This window comes from Neolamprologus brichardi, chromosome 1, assembly GCF_056152115.1.
Source record: "Neolamprologus brichardi isolate AB-2024 chromosome 1, ASM5615211v1, whole genome shotgun sequence".
Lineage (NCBI taxonomy): Eukaryota > Metazoa > Chordata > Actinopteri > Cichliformes > Cichlidae > Neolamprologus > Neolamprologus brichardi.
In genome coordinates, this window is record NC_142104.1 from 18,044,653 (window position 1) to 18,068,922 (window position 24,270).

Genomic DNA, 24,270 nt, shown 5'->3' on the forward strand with positions numbered 1-24,270 from the left:
CCCTGTTTTAAATCACTTTATTTAATTCATTCTAACTACTGAATGTACTTTTTTTTTTTTTTTTTTTTAGTAATTATTGGACTTAACTGTACATAATAAAGTTTAGATGATTTAGTGAAACAGAGTTTTGTAATTTTGCAGGCAAACAAGCACAAAGATTTAGGAAGGAAAATAAAGAGTGTTACTTGTCCATCTAGCTAACACCGGATGGTCACTGTGAGCTACATTTCCTCTTGCTGTGGCACCGGTGAGATTACAGCTTAACATTCAGAAGAGCATCCGTAGAACATAACCTAAAACTCCATAAATAGCTAATTTATCTCTAAAGCAAGTATATTCATAAAACCTGTGGCACTGCAGTTCACCTTTGAATATATGATCTGGAAATTTAAGCTATTCATCATAAGAAATAAATATCCCAAAATCACAACCAGCATGAATTAATCATTCAAAAGACTCATTAAATCAATTCAAATTAAATGCCCAAATCCAAAAGGCATTTAACTCAGCACTGACAAACTGGATGGAAATGTGTAACACACTGGTGTGTCGGTTGAATGGCACAAATGATCATCACAGAGCATACAATAATAATGATAATAATAATAATATACAGACTCCCACCTCTTCATCATTTCCCACCCACACTATGAACACAGATGTTTAAAATAAACCTAACATGCACATCTGCTTCTGTCGGAGCCCTCTGAGAGGTCTGGGGTGAAGGGTCCGTTAGCTCGGACAGTCCCGTCGGGGATCCAGGACTTGTCCACACATCGTTCCATCCTCTTCATGATGAGATCCAGCAGGACTTCCACGGCCTGGCTCACGTTATCCCCGTTTGCAGCACTCGTCTCAAAATACGGGATTCTGCACGGAAACATGTTTCAGTTACAAAACAGGGATCAAAGACAGCAGCTATAGTGTAGCTCAAACCTTTTGTTGACGTAGGAGTGCAATTAAAAAGTTGTGACTCTGCTCATAAGAAGCAAAAATAATAATAATAATAATAATAATAATAAAAATAAAAATAAAATAAAAAATTGGTCATTGAAATTAAACACTGGTCCAGAGTCATCCATCGAAACGACCTGAACGTCGCCCCACTCACAGAAGGGCACACCGAAACAATTTTACCCTCCCCACCTGCCCCATTCACCAGATCTGACTCCGCCCCAAAATGAAATTCAAGCTGAAGGGTCGCCGTTTTGACGGAGTGAAGGCGATCCGGCAAGCATCACAGCTTTCAGGACAAGACTTTCATGGAGCTGAAGTTGAGAACATGAGTATTGATTTTGTTAGTTTTTATGTGCAGAGCTTAACTGATATACTTAACCACACTGAGATAAGGGTGTTAGATATTGTTTATATAAATGAACAGATAAATATGGCACAGACTATATTAAAAGTAAAAAAATTCATTTAAAATAAATAAATACAAAAAAAAAAAAAAGGGAGAAATGTCTGTGGGACATCTGCAAAGCTGAGGTCGTCCTTGACTGTATAAATGTCATTTTATAGTCCTTTGTTAGGTGGTTGCCAGGTAGACATGATGCCGTTTGTAGATATAAATGAGAAGTTATTGTCAAGGCCATTGGCTGATTGTCATACAGTGCTTTTCTACTCTACTTGAGGACTCATGTCACATATACATTCACAGCAGATGGGCAGAGATGCCATATACTTGAATGCATCGTTTATATTTTTAGTAAAGGTGTGTCTGATGGGTCCCAAGCAGGATATTTTACACGTGTGCACAAATATTTGTTTTTCAAGGAGGATTAATTTAGTTCAACATTGTCCTGCACGAACTTTGGCAAACAAAGCGGCCACTGCCTCCTTGGCAAATGTTTGAGGGAGAGGTTCATGTACAGATGGATCACAGGCGGGCAGGCAGACAGACGTACCCGTACTTCTCGGCGAGTTCACGAGCCTGGTTTTCACTGATCATTCTCTGGTCCGACAGGTCACATTTGTTCCCACACAGAACAATGTCCGGATTTTCACAGTATGCATGGATCTGTAACTGACCTGAAACGATCAGAGGTTGTTTTTTTAAAAATGCATAAAGTTGTGTTTCCATGGAAATATCTTAAATAGTGGCAAACACATCAAGGTGTCATTCACGTACTAGTTGATACAGCTGGGGTTAGAGTAGGGAAAGAGTAATAAGAGGGAGATTAAAAGTTTAATTACACTTTGGGTCTAAAACCAAACTCCACGAGTCGGACATAATAAGCCTTTGTGCACAGTCAACAAGAAACAGATTATTTCTCTGCCAAGGCAGAGCCGATGTGGATGTTTGTTTGTTTGTCTGTCAGCAAGATTACTGAAAAGCTACAGAGCTGAATTTCATAAAACCTGGTGGAGAGATGAAGGCCAGGCAAGGAAGAAATAAAATCTGGATTACTTTCTTTACAAATCAGTAGAAGGGCATCTACAGGTGCCCTTGTAAATATCCAGTGACTGGTGCACTTTTATTAATTACATCAGCGGTGAACTGATTGTTCATGCTTCCATTTTCATGACTAAAAATGTGCTTTCAGCTCAACACATTAGGACACATACTCATCCAGTGTCTGACGTTGAGGAAACTTTGCTCGTTTGTGAGGTCAAAGAGGAGGAGGAAACCCATCGCATCTCTGAAGAAAGCAGTCGTCAAACTTCGAAACCTGAAATCAGAGGAAGAAAAAACACTTAATGGAGAAACACGAATGTTAGAGATCAAGAAGTTAGAACAGAGTTTACCTCTCCTGTCCTGCAGTGTCCCACAGCTGCATGTGGATCTTCTGTCCTTTGCTTGATGTGCCATCTGGACCAGGTGATTTGTACAGCTTAGAAACAGAAAAATATACATATACTTAATTTAACAGATATTAAACTGGGATGTTGAGGATATAGCCACCCCATTAACTATGTAGGAACAAGAGGGGGGAGAGAAAAAGAAACAAAACAAAGACGATGATAGAAAAGGTCTGAAAGCCAAGTTAGTTGGCAGCCAGTTTGAGGAGTTTAGAAGTGTTTCTGTTTGCTAATGAATCTTATGATAATCCTGATATTTATGACTGTGCAGGGAGTTTTTTACTATTCAAAAGTAAAGTTTAAATTAAGTTATGAACAGGGGATCCGTGTAAATGTAATTATCAGATACCAAATCAGAGCTCTCAAACTAAAAACAGGAGAGAGGAATGAATCATTGAATCATGCCTATGAGTGTTGACAGAGCGGGTTAAATGTTAAATGAGAAAATGTGAGAATAATTAGAGTACTGCCAGTTTGTGCTTTTTATGACTGCATCTTTTTTTTTTTTTTAAACAAAAATTCTGACATTTTCATCATAAATCAGTGCAGAAAAGGCAGAAACTAAAGGGAAAATTATGTTAATGACATTTAAAATTTCCTGGAGAAGCAGGAACCATGAACCAGGAACAGAAGGTTCCTCCTTGGCTAATCACCTATGGCCAACGTTGAGATGATGGATAGTTAACACAATTATTTACAGAGTTTGTCAAAAACTGTAGATTCATCAAACTTTAATAATTAGAAGGTCAGAGACAACTGCCCATAAAACAAATATGACCTTGATAATGAGTTTATATTGTGTGAGCTCTCATTGTGTACACGTTTGATTAAATAATGACCCACACTGTAGGAGGAGTAATGACTCATGTGAGCAGACAGATGGACAACGGACAGTTCCCCGTGGCAGGAGCTCATCGGTCCTGCAGCCGGATGAGCTGAAATGTGACTTAATGCTTGAAGTGGGAACTCGTCTCTCTCTTTGATTCCACTCCTTGTGTCTTGTTACCGCTCACCAGAGATACAAGCAGAGGAGAAGGCAAGTAGAGACACGGGGAGGGAGAAGTTGAGGCAGCAAACATTTAAGAAAATGTTTTCCTGATTTTTCAGCCTCATTTTGAAGTTGCATGAATAGTTTAGTAGTCAAATTACAGCTCAACTTGATACCAGTGTCAATTTATTTAATATATATAGTTTCAATAAAATCCACATCACTCTCAAGATGTTATTGTTCTTTTAAATTCTCACAAATGGTGAAGTGCAAAAACTCTGAAAACAGCTGAAACAACTTATGAATATAATAAGGATAAGTTGTTTCCAGCTGTGTCTCACACTTCTGATGTAAACTGATTGTAACTTTTGCCTGTGTATCCTCCATCACGGCTTCTCCTCCTCAGCCATTCTTAAACACAGTGTACTGAGCAAAACTGCAGCTTGGTGTCAGTGATGGAGAAGTGCAGTTACCCCATGTATTAATTAAAAAAACAAAAAACAGCTGGGGGGAAAAAACAAAACAAAAAAACCAAACAGATTTCTGTTCATCTCCCCAAAATAAAAAAACAAATATTCCCCAGCTGTGCACTCATTTAGATTTAAAAGTAAAGTTTTTATGTTTAACGGAAAAAAAAGGTACATTCAAATCCTTCAGATCAAGCATTAGAGTCACTTCCACTGAAACGATAATGACAGATACATATAACAGGAGCAGGTTTTCTTCTCAGAGCTGAAGGTCAGCAGCATTAAAGTAAATATGAGATGTGCTCAGCTGTTTGCCAATGGTATGAAGTGTTTATTCTTAAGGAGGGTGCTGCCTGCCTCTCAGCAGTATTAGTCATTACTTTCTGTTGCAACATTCACCGGTAGGCTTTTGTAACGTGGAGTGAATGATCTGGGAATCTGTTTAGGCTCCTGATCAGGCTTCCTGTACAGCGTGAGAGTGGAGTGGGTTTTTTTGGGTTGTTTTTTTTTTTTTTAACCCCAATAATATGTTCATTAAGATTTCAAAAACAGTGACAACATTAAAACAGAAAGTCAAAAACAAAAAAGAAAATGAAAAGAAAGCCATTCATCTTAATGCTGTACATGGTTATCCATATGGAAACAGCTCTTATTTATTTAAAAAAAACAAACAAATGCAAACACTGACTCCATTCAAAACATAACAAACCAAACACTTGATGGTTTACATTTACAATTATTCACAATTACTTTCTGTAATATTTAAATCTTTTATGAAGTTCAGAAAGGGTGTTCAAAACTTCAAAATAGTTTTGCTTTGGTTTTCAGGAGATTGCAATTTAAATTCATTTGTTTTATCCAGTGACTAACATCTGGTCTTTCAAGGTTTTTGGTATTTTAAACATTGTTTGTTGATTTTTAATCAAGTGGAAACAGCTTTGGGTCTGCTGGACTTTCTTTAAGGTCACTTCCCTCACACCTGATGTCCTCCTAAACTGCTTTGATGCCAAAAAAGAAGAGCTTAAGGAAAGAGCACCAACTCACCACTCGTTTTTCTCTGAAGTCTATTCCGACTGTAGTGATGAACTTGGAGTTAAACTTGCTATCTGTGTACTGGTACAGGAAGCTTGTTTTTCCCACGCCAGAGTCACCAAGGGCTAAAAATTTGATGAGGTAATCATATTCCCCATCAGACATAGTGAGGCCTTAATTTCTGAAACACATGAACAAAACAACTCAGTCAGCCAACAATCTTATAAATAAATATAAATGGAAAAAGTGAAGTCATAGTCATGTCTGTATTCTTCAGAAATTAAGCAGAGAGTGGAGTGAAAAAGTACAAAACTGGAACTAAACATAACTCTTCTAAAGTTTTAGTACATGTCTTATCCAAAAACCTCAAACACAGAAACTCTACAACACATGACACTTTTAATATTCAAAAGGTACGCTCATCATGAAAAGAGCAAAAGTACCAATGAACTACTGTGTCTCTGTGAAGGTTATTATTATTCAGTACGTGCTGTAGGTTAAACGCAAACATGCACACACCAGGAAAACAAGATGTGTTTATGTACTATAGAAAACAGTTCACTGCTAAAGTATTAATTAGTCCTGCGGTTGTTCATATTTGCTAAAACTATAGTTGCCACATAGACATTTATGTCTTCATCAGTAAGAACCAGAAGTCTAGAAGCGGAGTGCCAAAGACAGGCGCTCTATTACGCAAATCCAGTGGTTGCTAAATGTTGTGCCATAAGGCAGGGCCTAGTGTGCAGTGGAATTTTTTTTTTTTTTTTTTTTTTTTTTTTTTTGGGGGGGGGGAACCACACAATCAATGAAATGCACAACTGTTAAAAGAAAAAGAAAAAAAAAAAAAAAAAAAAAGAATTTAAAAAAAGTTGCATATATAATGTCTGTATGAATTACTTGGTGCTGGTTAAAGCCGACTTCTGTCAGATGTTACTGAATGATGGGAATTACAAGAGCAGGATTTAGCAGTGTGCTGACAGATAATGCCAGAGACAGCTCGTTTCGAACAGTATTTGACCAACTCTCTGTGTACAGCCTTTCAAGTTTCTAAAGATGTAAAGATCTGCATATGTTAGATCAGGGGTGGGGAACTCCAGAGGGTCAACACACCTGAATCAAATGATTAGTTCATTACCAGGCCTCTGGAGAACTACAAGAGATGTGAGGTGGTAATTTAGCCATTTGAATCAGCTGTGTTGAATCAAGGACACATCTAAAACCTGCAGGATCACCAGCCATTAAGGTCTGGAGTTCCCCAACCCTGTCTAAGGCTACGTTCACACTGCAGGCAAAAGCGCATCAAATCCGATTTTTTTGACCCTATGCGACCCATATCCGATCATGGTATGACAGTGTGAACGGCACAAATCCGATATTTTCAAATCCGATCTGGGTCACTTTCGTATGTGGTACTGAATCCGATACATATCTGATGTTTTAGAAAGCAACTGCTGTTTGAACGGTCATGTCGCATTAAATCCGTCTTTTACGTCAGTGACACAAGACAGATGCCAATTATCAGCGCCGGAGAAGACATCGTGAACGCTTCCTGGCAATCCAGTGTAGATGTTAGTGAAACTGTTGGGAAGACAACATTGGAGAAACGTGAACATTTTATTTGTACTGTATAATCTGAAGATTCTGACAGAAATCTAAAACTATCCTTTGAAGCACCGCTCCTCTGTAAAACAGCAATAAGGATAATTATTGGGTTATTTACATTATTATGTAAATAACAAAATAACTTAAAGCAAAAATTAGGAAACGTAAAGTCCGAAGTCTTTATTATTAAGGGCCATCAGTCAAAAAGCACTGTTTGCTCTGGGTCTAAACAGAGCGCGTGTGTGACATCTTCTTTTGCGCATGCGGGCCGCTTTGAGCGTTCACACTAGAGCGCGTTTGCTGTCGCATTTTATTTGTAGTGTGAACAAGCAGCAATTGTATTGATCAACAAAATCGAAATTGAGCATTAAGACCTGCAGTGTGAACGTAGCCTTAGATAAATATTAGAGCTCTGGCTCCACTACAGTGTGAAGATAATGTAAGTTACCGTTCTCCAGTCCAAGCAGCAGATTTTAGTATTTAATTACAATTGCATTTATTTTCTGATGCTTTCACATGAACTCCGTCTTCCCTAAAATAACAATACTGATAAGTCATCTTCACACATGAAGATGACTTATCAGTGACTTATCTGCAGTCTAAAACTTTTCTTGCATGAGGTGCATGTGAGAACAGATCCGGCACAGTTCTCAGACATTAGCTGGTCTTCAACCTGCCAGCTCCCTAACAGAGTCTTTGTGAGAATAGAAGCTAATATTCTGCTGCATTCACCACCAATTATACCTACTACCTCCTGCACGCTCTACCCAGACAAATGCCTCACCTAAACCACACTGTTTCCAGTAGTGCAAAGCATGAGCAAAAAATATTATCCCAACCTGATTTCTCTGAGATCATCTGAAGTAAAAAACAGAAAAATATAAAAAACCTTCTTTTCTTTTTTTTTTTTCTTTTTTTTTAAAAAAAACAGTTGGTAAAACTCGTGATTTAAAAAAAATCTCGTGTGGAACTGTTTACTAGGCCGACACATGCGAAACCAAACATCTTGGAGAGCATGACAACTCCAAACACAAGGGTTCAGACTAGGGCTGCCACAATTAGTTGACTAGTCACGATTAAAATCTATCAATCACTATCAAAATCGTCGACGACTGATTTAATAGTCGACGCGTCGTTTGAAGCTTTGTAAGATCACAAAAGACACAGGAACAAGTAGTAGGATTTAAGAGTGTAATAACGGACTGAAACAGAAGATGGCAGCACTGCATGTACAAGGATGCCAGCTGCCGTTAAACCCCGAAGAAGAAGAAGTAGCTCCGTCCCAGAATTCATAGCGCAGCCCAGCTCAGTTTCCAACAATGGCGGCAGCTAGTTAGTTTTAATATTACTCTTTTTAATTCTTTCTGGGTCACAAAATAAACGTTTAACATATTTTCAGGCGAGAATGTAGCTGTGTAAACCTCAAATATCTGCTCAGTTTATCAAGACACCACATATTTTGAAAAGCGCTCCGACGTCTGTTACCCACTAGCTTGATAGCTAGCCGGGGGCAAAGCTCACTAGAGCCGGTGAGAACACCGGACTCCGGGCAAATCATTTTCAAACCCACCGCCGTCTTTCGCTACTCAGGTTAAACATATATAAGTCACTTAGATAACTTAAAAATGTTATTGTTTCGCTTTTTAGTATTTTATTTGTTCCTTAGTAAATCGGTTTGGCTGAGATTAAAGTTATAGTTTTTACACAGCTGAATAAACCTCAAGCAGACAACTGATTATCAGAAGTGTGAGATGCTCGAGAATATACTCCGGTGTCCTGTTATAATTTAGATAGCAAGGAGTTTATTAAACTTCACTTAAACAATCTGCAAATTTCATTAAAATTTAATAAACTATCATCTTGTCTTTATTTTTAGTTAGCACATAGCTTAAACACTTAAAGCTGTAAGCTAATGATAGTTATATAAGAGCAGATGCATGCTGGTGCAATAAGCTGTACGTTTTACATCCAATGGATGCATGATCTGATTAGTCGACTAATCGCAAAAATAATCGGTGACTAGTCGACTACCAAAATAATCGTTTGTGGCAGCCCTAGTTCAGACTTTCTGCTAGACTTCAAACCTGGGACCCTCTTGCTGTAAAATAAAAGGCTAACCACGGATCTACTGCGCTAAACATGACGGTGTAACCACAAACACCAACCGCAGCATTCAACCTCACCACAACATTACACTCAGAGCACTGTAAAAGGCACATTAAACCTTTAACCTTATGGGGTGGCTGTAGCTCAGGTGGCAGAGCAGGTCAGCCACTAATCAGAAGGTCGGTGGTTCGATCCCAGGCTGCCTCCTGGCTGCATTCCAAATATCCTTGGGCAAGATACTAACCCCATGTTTGCCTACTGGTGGTGGTCAGAGGGCCCGGTGGCGCCAGTGTCCGGCAGCCTCGCCTCTGTCAGTGCGCCCCAGGGCAGCTGTGGCTACAATGTAGCTTGCCATTGCCAGTGTGTGAATGTGTGTGTGAATGGGTGAATGACTGAATGTAGTGTAAAGCGCTTTGGGGTCCTTAGGGACTGAGTAAAGCGCTATACAAATGCAGGCCATTTACCATTTAACCGTGTCACAAAAGAGCTATTTTAGAGCTATTTTTCTCTGCAGTGTAATTGTTTGTTAGTCTGTAAAAGGGCAAAATGCAACCAGTCTTCAAAATTTTGTTTTTTGTAGGAAAATCTTTTTGAACTCCAAAAAGGACCAATGAAATTTATTTTACTGTTAAGTACCCCTTTAGATACTAGAGCAGGGGTGGGGAACTCCAGGCCTCAAGAGCCGGTGTCCTGCAGGTTTTAGATATCACCCTGGGTCAGCACACCTGAATCAAATGATTAGTTCATTACCAGGCCTCTGGGAAAACTTCAACACATGTTGAGGAGGTAATTTAACTATTTAGATCAGCTGTGTTGAATCAAGGACACATTTAAAACCTGCAGGACATATTCAGACTTTATCATATAGTCTGACTAAATAGACTCATGTTCTCTTAAACTTAAACTACAGTGAAAATTGGCAAGATACATGCATTCCTTCTTTTAGAGTTTTAAGTGCCTTCGAGGCTTAGATTTGTACGGTGAACGGCACTGTGGGGCTAATCTGTGTGACGGAAGAGTGGTTTCATCTTGCTGACACGGTGACAGGAAGCATTTTAAATTCCTCTCCGACTAAAGACACGCACTCTGACACAGACAATGTTTTATGTTCCCACAGCTTTAATGTAATTACAAATTTTCTGAGCAAATTATATTATTTTCTACATACTTGAATGTACTGTGTTGTAGCTGCTGGATGTAACATTTTCATTTGTAATGGTCGAATAGGTCCAATCAAAACAGTTAAAAGATGGCGGAGATGTATCATATGACCACTGCACAGAAAAGCATTCAGACAAGTCTTACATTCTTTCACTCTATCGCTCATTGAACTCCATCTAGGACTATAATAAGCAGCTTAAGACTTTAAGTGCAAAATCAGGATCCACGATAAACACCCTGAGATGGAAATGCCTGCTTTAAGCACGGATGTGGCCATAAACTGTGAGCAAAGAGCACCAAGTCAGACGACAGTGACGTCTACATTCCTTCTCGTGTGTCCGTTTTCACTCAGGCGGGTTAAAACTTCTAAACAAGGTTTTAATAATAACTTTAAAAGCCTTGGTGTTTCCATTAGGTCGCCTGGAAGAAACTCTGGTTGGATCAACTGCCATCAGCATTACATAAATCTTGAAAGAAACTACTTTTATTCTACATTTCAAATAAAGGGGATATATCAGTATTATTATCTTTTATCAATACAAATGTAAACTTAGTGACACATTTAATATTCAACCTTGTTTGCATGTTTACACACACACACACACACACACACACAATCTATCTCATAAACATGCAATAACCTAAAAGTCTGAAATTAAAATAACTGACATGTAAAGTTATAGTCTGTTAGAGTAGCCCTATTATACCCATTTCCATCTGCATATTTTTGGGAATAGTGTTGCAAAGTTCAAAATAAGCTCATCTTATACTGGGCCTTGGAGCAGCCCCTCACTTCATCTACTGACTTTAGCGCCTCTCATTTTAAAACCACCCTCTCTTTAAGCCATACTTTATTCTGATTGCGTGCTCCTCCTAAAGCAATGATTAGAACAGTAGGTAAAAGGGGCTTCTGTGAGATTGAGGGGCTATGTCTAATACGGCAAATAAATCATGCAGATCAGAGCACAGTGCTCAGCACTGGGCCATCTGTATATTTTTACTGGTCCACAAAAAAAAGCACAAAAGGTCAGGGTATGCGTATTTAATATGGGAATCCACCATATAAAGATCTCAGACTCCTGCTCTTAAAGCAGCGTTTTCATGTTTGTGCTTTACAAATTTAGATTCTTCACCACAGAGAACAACAAGATCTATCAGACAGGTTCATACTGAGAACCATGTATTAGCTCAAACAATATGACCAGTGTTGGGAATAACGCGTTATTAAGTAACGCGTTACAGTAACTACGTTATTATTGTGGTAACGAGCACGGTAACTAGTTATTATGCCAAAATCAGGAAAGCGTTAATCGTTACTGGGATTTAGATAGGTTCGTTATTCGTTACTTTGTGTGGTGGCTATCTCGGAGCTTCCACAGATTCAGTAACATTAGCAAGTGGTGGAGGCCAGCAGGTGGATGAGAGAAAGGGGAGGCAAGAGGAGAGACCCGAGGCAGCCGCCGGTCCGAGTGTCAGGTGAACTGAACTTCAGGTAAGAAGTTATGACCTGCAGCCTATCTGGGTCAGATATAAACCAAGTTTAGGTGGAGTTTATTTTTTGTTATGCTGACTTTTTTGTACTGCATACTAGCTAGCATGACGGAGTTTCTATACAGCTGGGTGGTGCTATGTTACTGATGTTGAACTTTATTTTGTTCATAAGGTTAATTATTAGAGTTGCCAACCGTCCCCTAAAAGACGGAATCGTCTCGTATTCAGAGAAAATATTACGCGTTTCGTATTGAGCTGAAAAGGAACACAGTTTGTCCAGGACTTCAGCTACAATGAAAAAGACACAAAGCTGGAGTTATTCTGTGTCTTTGCTGCACAGCTGCCTCTTCTTCTCTCATTCTCTTCCCCTCCCTCTCCTGTTGCTACTTTAATCATGAAACTGATCAATGATCAGCTGATTGGCTTTTCTCTCTTGTTTGTTTATCGCCGACTTCGACTGATGTTTGCTGGAGCCACAGCTGTAAAACCTGCTCAGGGCTCACAAAATCGCTAGCCCGACATCCCGGGGCTAGCGATTTTTCCAGTCGGGCTACCAAAATCTATCTCTGCCCTGCCCGTCGGGCTATCATAGGAAGGAAAAATGTATGTCAATGCTTTTGCATTCTTTCGGAAATGTAGCTGGGTAATTATGTCATTGGCATCGGTGAGCCACTGTCAATATGTGACACATTGAAATCGCGTTTGAATTTGCGCTTGTTTTTTGCTTTCACTTTGCAATCGCGCGAACTGTGTATAGAGAGCAACAGCACTGATTGGTGAGTGACGATAATTTGCGCACCAATTCCTCTGACGTCGTCTTATCAATCGTTAGCTTACTATGCAACATGACAAGTGAAATCTCCCGCAGCAAGCTTAAACATGTGAGAGGTTGATCGCGCAGAGAATCGCTGAGCGTTATGTGAGTGCCTGTGTAAAAGCAGCAGGATATATATTTTAGTTCTGCTTAGCCAAATAAGACAGGTAAGGGTGAAGAAGTGACAGCCAAAGAAAAGCTTACCACAAAACGGAAAAGTTATGACAAATCAGGCTATGAGGCAAAAAGAAAGTGCAGCTTTATGGTTTCATGGACAAAAGAATTTCTGTGGCTGCAATATGACGAGCTAAATAACCAGGGGTGCACATAAGTGGTGCGCAGGCGCGCAGGCGCTGTCAAAATAAAAAACGCGCACAAGATAAGAAGTTGCAACGCGTGTTTGCGTACATAAGATTTTCTGGAGGAGGACAGACATTTGTTTAGAACTCTTAAAGATGTCGAAGAAGCAAGCTCCTTTAAGCAATTACTTTGGTGTTCCTCCACCTCCAAAGAAATGCCCGAAGGAGTCCGAACCACAAAAGAAGCACGTATTCTCGGAAAAGTGGTTGCAGGAGGTGAGCTGGCTTCAAACAAATGATGAACGCACAGAGATGTGGTGCAGAATGTGTCGTGAAAATCCCACTCTAGCGGACAAAAACAGTGCCTTTTATATGGACGCAAACGCGCGTTGCAACTTCTTATCTGGTGCGCGTCTTTTATTTTGACAGCGAATGCGCACATGCGGACCACTTATGTGCACCCGTGTAAATAACATAATGTTCTGCCGGGTGTGTTGTTGGTTTTCCCTCGATTTCTGAGTCGACAAGCGCCTTTGTTACTGGGACCAGTAATTTTAAGAAAGGCCCCCCATTAGAACCCATGAGAAATGCATTATTGCTCAGTCTGCAATATCTTTCCCAGAACAAACACCAATTGCAAATAACAAACTAAAAATAAACCTGAAAAATCTGTTTAGAACAGCGTACTATGCTGAGAACTACCACTGGCACAATTTAGCAGTCTTTGCAAACTTCAAAAAGCAAATGGCCTAGATCTTGGTTCCACTTGCGTCTTAAATTTCAAATTCAGGATCTGACACAGACTGATTCATGTTCTACACAGTTCTTACAAGTTCATAGAAATGTCTGTTCAATTAGAACCAAGTATTTGAGTTGATGATTGTAATTTTTATACAATGTTGTAATTTGTGTTTCAATTTTTTGATTAATGTTTTGTTTCCGTTACAATATTATACATTAAAGTATAATATTGTAACGGAAACAAAACATCAATCAAAAAATTGCTCTTTTTTCTCTCTTTTTTTTTTTTTTTTTTTTTTTTTTAAATTCGGGCTACTTAAATTTATTTTGGGCTACCAAAAACTGAAGAGTCCCTGCCCGAAGGGCTACCAGGGATTTTGAAATTTTGCGAGCCCTGCTGCTGGTCATGATATCGGTTTGGATATGTGGTGAGAGCGAAACATGGATTTGAAACCAGGAGATGTCCTTACTGAATCATCAGAGCTGAACAGGTGATGGAGAAACAGGTTTACCTTTTAGGTGACATGAATGAGTTGAAGGGAAGTTATGAACTGTTTCTGAGAGACAAATAACACAAGGATCCTTTTCTACGTAGCTGATAGCTGGTAACTGTCCAGCAAAGTGTTGCCAGGGGCCAGGTAGGGCATTAACAGGGAAAGGGGGGGCACAAAGAAATACTTTTCTTTCTTATTCTCATTTAAAATGTCTAGCTTTTAAAAAATAATTATCTGAGTCTTACAACAAACGATTGATAGATTGATACATATATACCATCAGAACAGTGTACATCACTGTCACAACAGCGTTTGTTTTCATTCAAAGGCTTTATGATTTGGTAAAAAATGGTAAATGGCCTGGATTTGTATAGCTTTTCTAGTCCCTAAGGACCCCAAAGCGCTTCACACTACATTCAGTCATTCACCCATTCACATACTGGCGATGGCAAGCTACATTATAGCCAAAGCAATGCCCTGGGGCACACTGACAGTAGGCAAACATGGGGTTAGTATCTTGCCCAAGAATATTTGCCATTCAGCCAGGAGGCAGCCTGGGATCGAACCACCGACCTTCTGATTAGTGGCCGACCTGCTCTGCCACCTGAGCTACAGCCACCCTATAATGGCGGGCCGGTCTCTAATCAAAATGCCCGGGCCGATTTCTTGTCCCAGTCCAGCCCTGTATGCAGCTCATATGCAGTCTGGTGTTGCCTACATCTTCCTATTCAGAAGGCAGAATTTCCGAGTTCTGAGGACAATCGAAAACACCGCGACTGCAGTTTTTGTGTTGGATGTAAAAAGCGCACATGATGCTGTGAGGTGGGCGAGAATCATGGCGGCGGTCAACGACTGTCCAGGCGTGGGATTTTTCAAAATTTGTCTGGAGAAATCCAGGGAAAGAACTCCAACAAGATTACAGGACTACACTAAGCCTACAGAGAAACATGGAGGAGGGGCTGTTTTCCCCTTTAGAAAACTTTCAGGCCAGAGCCCTAAACCCTGTAGTTGGCCTATGAGATGCCAAGAAAAAAAAAGTTAATGACTGGTGTGAAGGTACCAAAAGCTTAGCAGGTTGAAACATGCAGAAAAGTCTCTGCGTGAGTCCAAGCACAGGCAGTTCTGTGAGGTTTCATGAATTCCCTGTTGGGGTTAACTGCCACTCCATTTCCACATAAACATTTAAACCATATAACTGATTAAAACACCACAACATCACATCAAAGCAAAAACTAGTGTAATCCTTTAACTTTTTTCAGGTCAGAAACAGGTTTGTAAAAAAAAAGTCCAGATAGGGCCAACAAAAAAACACAACGAGAAGAAATAGAGCATCTTGTACAGGATGGATGGAGTTCACTCTGTGAAAAACTGTAAGAAGTAGTTTAGAAATGTTATAGCGTAATACTGGGAAAAAAAAAAAAAAGTGGTATTTCCACACCTTGTTTAAAATACTGAGAAATCTCCTCAGAAGCGCTTCTGAAAGCTACCATCAGCGAGCATGGCTCCTCGTTGTAGCCACCGATACAAAGACAAAACAAATGCAAACAAGACACCAACTTCTCTGGGCTCAGGCTTATTTAAAATGGACTGAGATTGGACTGAATGGAAAACTGTCCCGTAGCCTGACCAATTAAATCCTTTTTTCAGGATCTGTGATGTTATGGAAGGCATTAGAGCACACAAATTGGGTAACTCGCCCACCTGTAAAGGCACCATTAATGCCAAACAATATACTTACAGTGACTTTGGAACAGTATGTGTACAGATGCAATCTTTTCCAGCAAAAGGCAGCAGGCCACATATTTCAACAGCACGATTCTGTGGTAAGAGTCCAGGTACTAAACTGCCTTGCCAGCAGTCCATACTGGCCACCCAATAGTGCATTACATAACAATAAACAAATGACAAAGAGGGCTACAAACTGTTAAGCAACTGCTGAATTAAGCAACAATGTAAAACTGTTTCACTCAACTTCCATATACTTAGTGTTGTTAAAGAGGTGATGCAACACAGTGGGAAAAGTGTTGTTTCTGAAACGTGTTAGCACGCAACTGAAATTATGCATAATTTTTCTTCTTTGTAGTATTTTTACTTGGGTATAAAGTGTAAATATGAATTATTGCACACTGCTTGTTATATATCTTTTAATCAGTGTCCCAAATATTTGGAAATGATGTTGTAAATTTTGAAGTGTGGCTGAACTGCTCACATGCATGTAGATCAACAACTAAAGTGACTACAAAACCATCTAAATAGTTTAATCAAGAAGTAAACACTAGAGCCTTTACCCCAAAAGCTGATTCTGTTCATCTGGGCGGGGCATTTTCAGCATGCGAAACATTTTGTCACTCATCCAAGTGACTTCTTCAGTCTCAGCTGACTGCAGGTTTCTCCAACCTTACAAACAGTACATTTGCACAATGACTGAAACTAGCACCACTGACAAACATGGGCTGTGAGGTCAGTTTCTTGATCATTAATATGCAAATTGTCATGAACATTGATCAACAACTACTGATCAAAGACCATTGATCAGTGACCATGTGTACTATTCACAGAGTTGAGGAATGGCTGCAATCACAGCATTGGTGATGCAGATGATGAAAGATATACGGTACCCTTAGGCCCCTTCCTTGATTCAGAGATCATCTTTCTCTTTTCACGTAAATGGGCTTCTTGACATCCCCCTCAAACCTGTGTTCCTTCCTGTCCAGGATGTTTACATCCTCATCATTGAAAGAGTGTCCACTGATCTGTAGGTGTAAATAGCCTATGGGGTCCTGGCCTGACAAGTTAGCTTTTCTGTGTTGTGCCATCCGCTTAGCCAGAGGTTGTTTGGTTTCCCGGATGTATAAATCAGAGCAATCCTCCAGGCACTTAACAGCGTACACTACATTACTCTGTTTGTGCCAGGGGACCGGATCCTTGGGGTGGAGCAATTTTTGGTGCCGCTTATTTCTGGGTTTGAAAGCCACAGAGATGTGGTGTTTAGAGAAAAATGTGTCTTAGCTGTTCCGATACTTCTGACACATGAGGGATCACTAAGGGTTTTTGCTTAGACAGCAGTTGTTCTTCTTCTCTCCAAGAGAGCCTTTACAGCCTTTAAAGTAGAATTTATTACAGGATTTCTTTTTTGTTTCATCCTCAGCAAAAAGTTGGAAAAGTAATTATATAATTTAACCTAATTATTACATTTGTTAAAATGTTCACTAATAAAAATCATGTTTATCTAAAAGAGTTTAAAGTCCTTGTATTGTATTGTGTCTCACTGGAAAAGAAACTGAAAAATGTGCTTCTTCATTTATGACAAGTCAAAAAGTACTCTGTAATGGAGAAAAAAACCTTTCAGTTTTAAATCAATGGTTTTAATAAAAAGCACTGGATTAACCTTGTAGGACTTGCAGCCAGTTTTACAAATAGACCAGTTACTGTTTTTAGTGCTCAGAAAATGGGCCAATATACTTCATCTACGAAGATACACTAAAGAATTCATTCATTATTAGCATTAGTATTCTTTTTTAATGAAGGTTTTTCCTGCTACCATATAGCAAACTGGCAACTATGTACCTAAAGATAACAGGACCACATGTTACTAAAGAGAAAAAAGAAAAGAAAAGAAAAAAAAAAACAAACCTACCCTGTTTATGTTTTTTTTTTTTTTTTTTTTTTTTTTTTTTTTTTTTAAATTGACGGAAAAGCTTGAGCCAATATACGAAATGTGCTTCGGCTAAAACAGGTCACAGAAGTGACACAGTCGAGCAAAACCACAGTGAAGATTGTGTCAGCACATTTCTGCAGATTATTATCAGCTAATCAGAGACGTTCTTATTGCGTTTCATTTAAATACAAAAAAAATGGCACATCATCATACATCAAGAAAATGCATTACATGGTATGTGTGGCACTGTTCTAAAATGTAAAGTTTGAGGTAAATTGCACAGTCATACAGCACTTCACAAACCTAGTATAGCTGTGAAAAGGAAGCAAGCTCTGATAGCACAGTATGATCTCTTGTGTTAGGCAAGAAAACATCATGAGCTGTGAGCATCAAAAAGAAGAAGCAGCAGCAGTCCTGTCCTTGTTACTGCCTTACAAAATGCGAATCTTTCATAATCAATAACACCAAGGGTCCTCCTCGTTCACTGGATGTACACCACTCTAAAAGAAACATATTACATGCTGGTTTCATGTAGGAGATCTGAACTCTTTACTTGCAGTGTAAGAATCCAAGTGCTGCCGAGACTCAGAGGTCCACCAATAACCATTTTAATAACCTGTGTGTCTTTGGACTGTGGGAGGAAGCCATACTGTCTGGAAAAAACCAACACAGGTACGGGGTAAACGTGTAACCTCCCCACAGAAAGGCCTAAGACAGCCAGTAGAACCATTACCCTTCTTGCTGTGAGGTGACAGTGCTAACCACTGCACAAGCTAAAATAAGAGTAAAGACACATAGTGCAGACACCACATACAAGTTGTAATTCATGTTATACTTGTATAATGGCTCCACCCTCCAACCCTCCCATTTAATCGCCGAGACTGGGATTGGCACTACAAGCTTGTGACTCCTGAGGCTGGAATTGTGCCTCAAACCAGGGAACTTGTAACTGTACTTGTCACATGTAACACAAGTGTGTTAACCACTACACTATGGAGCCGGTATGAAATGCCTCCATAGATGGGAACTAAGTCTGTTGCTGGATTTAAGTACATTTATTTCATTATTAGGGCAAAAGGTGACATGCAGGTTAGGATAATGGGTGGTCCTAAAATTGCCCCTTAATGTAGCAGTCTGGCGACCCATCCACGGTTGGCTGGACGGGCCGATAGATAGATGGTGTCATTACTAACAACTTCATTTTATAAATGAAGGAGGATTACTATGACATTTGTTTTGTTGATGGTGTGCTTAATATTCAAAATTTGGAAGCTTAGAAAGGAGATTTAGAAAAAAAAAAGAAGCATATTTAATTATCTGAATAGTTTTTAAACACTTTACCCTACTGCCTACTGGTGTTGGCCAGAGGGGCCGATGGCGCGATATGGCAGCCTCGCTTCTGTCAGTCTGCCCCAGGGCAGCTGTGGCTACAACTGTAGCTGCCTCCACCAGTGTGTGAATGTGAGAGTGAATGAATAGTGGCATTGTAAAGCGCTTTGGGTGCCTTGAAAAGCGCTATATAAATCCAATCCATTATTATTATTATTATTATTATTATTATTATTAATAAATAATTTTTGGTTGTCTAATTGTTACAGTTCTAGTAAACTTTAAATTGCACAGCAAACCAATGTTGAGACCCCATTCTATAACCCAAATTAAGTGTTAGGCTATATTTATTTTTGTATATTTTATGGTGCAGTGAACTAAAAAAAAAAAATAGATATGTTTAACCAATTTACCCTATTGGAAGCTAAATAAAACCCATCATGCTTTTGCTTTAAAACAACTGCATCTGAACATCTTTATCTGTGGTACACCTGCATTCCTAATCTAACCTGATAGTCCACCTTTCTATCAGCTAGGATGAGCTGTCACCAGCTTCAAAATTACTCTTGTTTGTACATGTGTTATATTGTCTGCATCGACAACACAGTCTAATAGCAAAATGTGAAACAGTCCCTAGAAGTAGTTTGTTTGTCCTCATGGAGGTGAGATGTCACTTTTTCATCAGTCAGCTGGACTTTGAAACTAACATGTACGCATGAATTATATTTTTACTCTGTTTTTATTTCAATTTTCCATGTTTTATTTTTATAGATTTTTGTTTAATATGTGTTTTTGGACTTTATTGCTATCTTTTAATCAGAAGGCACTTCGGTCAATTATATTGTTTTTAAAGCGCTCTATATATGAAGTTGGGTTGGACTGGATGTCTGCAGCATATCTGCTTCTCAGACAAACCAGGGACGTATCATCAAGGTAACCAATAAAAGAGCTTTGAAAAAAAAATGTTTAACCCAATTTTGTTATCCCAAAAAAGTAATTTTTCTGAATCTAATCTGGTACTTTTATCACATAAACCAAATCATTCACAACTAGACTTAACCAAGTCATTTTTAATGATAATAATGTGCCCAAAATAATGCAAATGAACTGCAAACATCTGTCACATGGCTGACTTGAACTACAATGTCTCGAACCACTTTGCACAGAAGGTTGTTTCCACCTCTGAAAAAAAATAACTTTTCTGCCATCCATGAGCCTAAAGTTCAAATTATTATCTAAATCTTTAATTAGTTTCTCAAACATTTGAGTAAGTAAGTTGAAATATTGATATGCCCAACTAGGGCTGGGCGATGTGGCCTAAAATCCATATCGCGGTATAATTTGAAACATGTGCGGTAACGATATATTCTTTTCTTCTGTATAACGTATTTTCCACACTATAATGAATTCTGGTTGTGCTTACTGAACTCGAACAGATTTTGGCATGCAGAAATCTGTTAAAAAATGTTTTAGTACAACTTTGGTAAGCCGCACTGCTTAATGGATTGTCAGAGCATTACGCATGCCGTAGTGAGAAGCTTCGGGGAGTAATCTGGGTCCAAAACTCCGTCCACTTCAGGTCCCAAAGTCAAACAAACACAGAGTTAAAAACTGTCTAAATTATTTCATCTTTAATAAAATCATCAGCGTTGCTGCTTTACCAGTTGTTACAATTAAGTTTAACATCCAGGCATCCATGAAAACAGAATTTTTATTAAATTTAACAAAGTTAGAAGTTAACAGGAAGTTAGTTCGCTAGTTTCCCCCTAAACATGACATACCATGTTCTGACTGAGAGATTTTTTAAACTAATTAAAACGTACAGCTCTGCTATCACTTCCAACATAAATGAAGACAGAAAACTAAACAGCAGTGGCGTTTGCAGGGTTACTAAAGTTGGACTACCTAGTATATAATGTTGTGCTACGTGATTGCTAGCGACACAGCTATGTTAGCATAACATTAGCACAGTGAAGCTGGAGGATGAACGCCAACTTTTTTTCCACTCGATAAAAGTTAACGTGAGGGATTCTGATTGTCAGGGTCAAATGCAATCACATAGCAGGATGCTATACACGGGCCAAACTTCAGTCAGGAGAACAACTGAGATTATTCATCCATAATACAAGGTTAGTTATTAATATACTGCAACAACATGGGAATAGAGCAGCTGCGAGAGAATTCAACATTAATGAATCAATGTTACAGAAGTGGAGGAAGCGCAGTTTCTGGCTTTCCCCATATTTCAAAAGTGCTTTATCTCTTTGCTATGACTGTCGCCCGGCATAATTTGCAGATGATAATGGTTGTAGCCGCTGCGATGCTTTAGACCAAAACAGGAGCAGCTTGATGACATCATCAACATGCGCTATCACAGTAGAGCGGTCTAGTCAGAATCTCTATCGTTGGCCAAATTTATATCGTTTCTATCGTATATTGTTTATATCACCCACCCCATGCCCAACTCAAAAGATTGACGAATAGATGACAAAAAAAATATTGATTTTTTTCAGTGGCATAAACAGGCTTCCATATAGTCAACATAAAAAAGCTATGCAGAGGTTGTTGTTATTACAGCATTACATGCAAGACTGGACAGAGGAAAAATCGTATTTGGGGACACGTTAAGAAGTGTGGGAAAAGTGTTACCAGGAATACAAAAACAGATTAGAGGTTAAGACCATTTCACAAACTGTGATGAGACTTAGCACTGATGGTGGAAAGCTCTTTTATAGGTTTTGAAAATTGTTAAGCGGCAGCTTTAACTAATCTATGTTGTTTCTTTAAAAAAGGTCCTTAAATGACAACATTGAAAACTTTTCTGATAGCTTTCTTATCACATTCGTTATCATACATGTGCCATGTTGTTTGTCCTTAATTTAGTCTTGTTTTTTCACATCTTGTCCAGAGCTGTCTAGAAAGAAATCTTTTTTTAAAAAAGATTACAATATACAATATACCCTAAAAGATCTCAAGGCTGTACCTTGGTATGCGTGGGAATGGATTTAGAGGCCATTCCTGTCAGGCTGCCACCCATGCAAACAAAAAGCAGCTTTAATCATTTGTCAAAGCTAAAGTGGAAGACCCACCCTGGGCAGCTGTCCAAAACAGAAGGAGGCAGCTCCTTGGGAAAATCCGGATGCGCCAGTACCATAAACTTCAAGCAAAATAGGCAAGAAAAAATTAAAAAGACAAAGAAAAGAAAAAGGGTGCTACACAAGTGATGTATTTGACTGGATAAGGAGGTGCTGCATCAACGATCTAGTCAATAAAATACCTTGTGAGGACTTATCAGCAGCAGGCAGTCGGAGGCGCACAAAACCCATTGCCACGCTCCAATCGATTAACCGAAAACAGGCCGATAGAATCTAATAATCATCAGCTGGTCCTCGTGTGTGTGTCACTTCTGATCACGTGACTTGTTAGGCAACAAATAATCACTTAATAAAATTTTAAAAAAAAAAAAAAAAACCTTTAACATAGATCCTGTGAAGAAGGCAGACCTGCATGGCAGCTTCCTCTGTCAAACAAACTGCTGCCACCAGTTTGGTCTAAGCATGGCAGAGAAGAAGTGTGATAAGAGCTGGAGACAGCCAGAATTTCACACGTTTCAACAGTCTGCTCCAATTATCGAGCAAGTGTGGAGCAAGCTACGAGCTCTGGCTATTTGAGGAGAGAATACAGCAGGTGCTAAAACGTTTCCCCACGCCAGCGCTCCTTTACGTTAACCACACACAAACACAAGCAATCCCAAAGCAACATATTCGAGCGAGGTAAAAGTTTTCTTGCTAACTGCAGACAGATGCTACAGACTGGTTTCTTCGACTTACATTTCCTGGAGTATACTCACCCGCCGCGGGGCGTTGCTGCTGGGCGCTTTGTCGCGTCTTAAAAAAAGTGGCTAAAAAAGTGGCCCCTGAAGACTTTAAGGAAAGTTAGGAAATGAAAGTTTTACTTTGTCCGTCGCCGCTGGCCTTTTAGTCGACATGAGAGCAGCCTCAACAGCAGTGAACAGCCGTGGTAACTCGGTCGGTGTGGTCGTGCTGAGAAACAGCTCCTCCTCACGGCTAACGTCAGCTAACTGAAGGAAACGGCAGTTACAACACACAGCCGGACCAGACCGCACTGCTTCAACTGACACACGATACCTCCTCAGGAAACATCACATTTTCTAATAACTACACACGGCGGCGTGATAACCGTGCCAACGCAAACTGTAACTACGCCATGTGCTCGTTTTGAGGCACTTTTTAATTACGCGATATTCAGCGCAGGGGCGTTTCCAAGATTTTTTAAAGTAGCGGGCACAAAGGGGACCCACGAACAGGCAGGGGGGCATGGTACATAAGTATATGTAATGCAGGATATTAAAAAACCAACAGAAAGTCAGACTTTTTACATCAGAATCCTGATTTTTTTAAAAATAATTTTTCTGACATTAATTATGAATTCTGACTTTTCTTTATTATAATTCTGACAATAATCTCAGGATTCTGAGATCTAAATTTTTAGTCAGAATTCTGAGATTAATGTCAGTATTCTGCCTTTTTTTTAATTAGAATTCTGACATTCTGTAAAACAAAAGTAGGAATTCTGTGATTACTGTTAGATATAGATAGATAAATAACTAGCTCAACTACACATTTAAGTCATGGTTCTATCTTATGACCCAAAGTATACAGAAGAGAGCACGATGAGGACCCTACCCAGTCTTTGGATTGGAACAGTGTAGTGCTGTCAGTGACACTCTTGAGTTCAATCCCTGAAAGATGCAGTTCTTAGGGGTGAATAGTTTTTATTTCTGTAAATGGTGGAAACATTGTAACCACTTCTATGTTGGCAATATGTATTCATAATGTAGCTGGTCCCCTGAAAATGATTGCTGAATGAGTAATTCTATACGAAATCACTTGTCTGAAGCTATGAAGCACATGTTAGTTGAGAAAATGGTAAAACCTTTGTATATAGCCTCTGTGTAGGCTATATATTATTACATTTGGGGGAAGTAATTACATAGTTCTGATCACTTAAATGTTTAGATGTTTAAAAAAAAAGTCATATTTTTGTGTTTCTTTGTGGTTTTCTGTTAGAAGCACAGAAAATGGGAAAAGTCTAGAACTGCATCTTTGACACACCTGGTGTAGTTCAAATAGGCACCTGTGTTGAGGTTTTGTTTTGTTTTTTTTAGAAAAAATTGATCTGGGCACACTGCACTGATATCACAACACAATTTTGTGAGTAACACCATGGGGGCCAATCAGATATCAGAGGATATTCCACTCGAGG

General features: G+C 39.2%; 1 protein-coding gene across 4 annotated transcripts; it reads right to left on the reverse strand.

Moving 5' to 3' along the window:
* Positions 1-179: 179 nt before the first annotated feature.
* On the reverse strand, positions 180-23,231 carry rab27a (RAB27A, member RAS oncogene family). 4 transcript variants are annotated; one of them, XM_006780071.3, is made up of 6 exons: positions 22,940-23,231; positions 5,302-5,470; positions 2,749-2,834; positions 2,569-2,672; positions 1,908-2,031; positions 180-870 (listed from the first exon to the last, which is right to left on the reverse strand). In XM_006780071.3, exons 2-6 carry the CDS (start codon positions 5,452-5,454, stop codon positions 675-677), a joined length of 663 nt encoding a protein of 220 aa, XP_006780134.1. In that variant the 5' UTR covers positions 5,455-5,470; positions 22,940-23,231; the 3' UTR covers positions 180-674. The 4 variants fall into 4 exon arrangements, with proteins under 4 accessions (XP_006780134.1, XP_006780132.1, XP_035760828.1 ...); XM_006780069.3 differs by lacking the exon at positions 22,940-23,231 and adding an exon at positions 22,835-22,861; XM_035904935.2 differs by lacking the exon at positions 22,940-23,231 and adding an exon at positions 22,815-22,841.
* Positions 23,232-24,270: the final 1,039 nt, after the last annotated feature.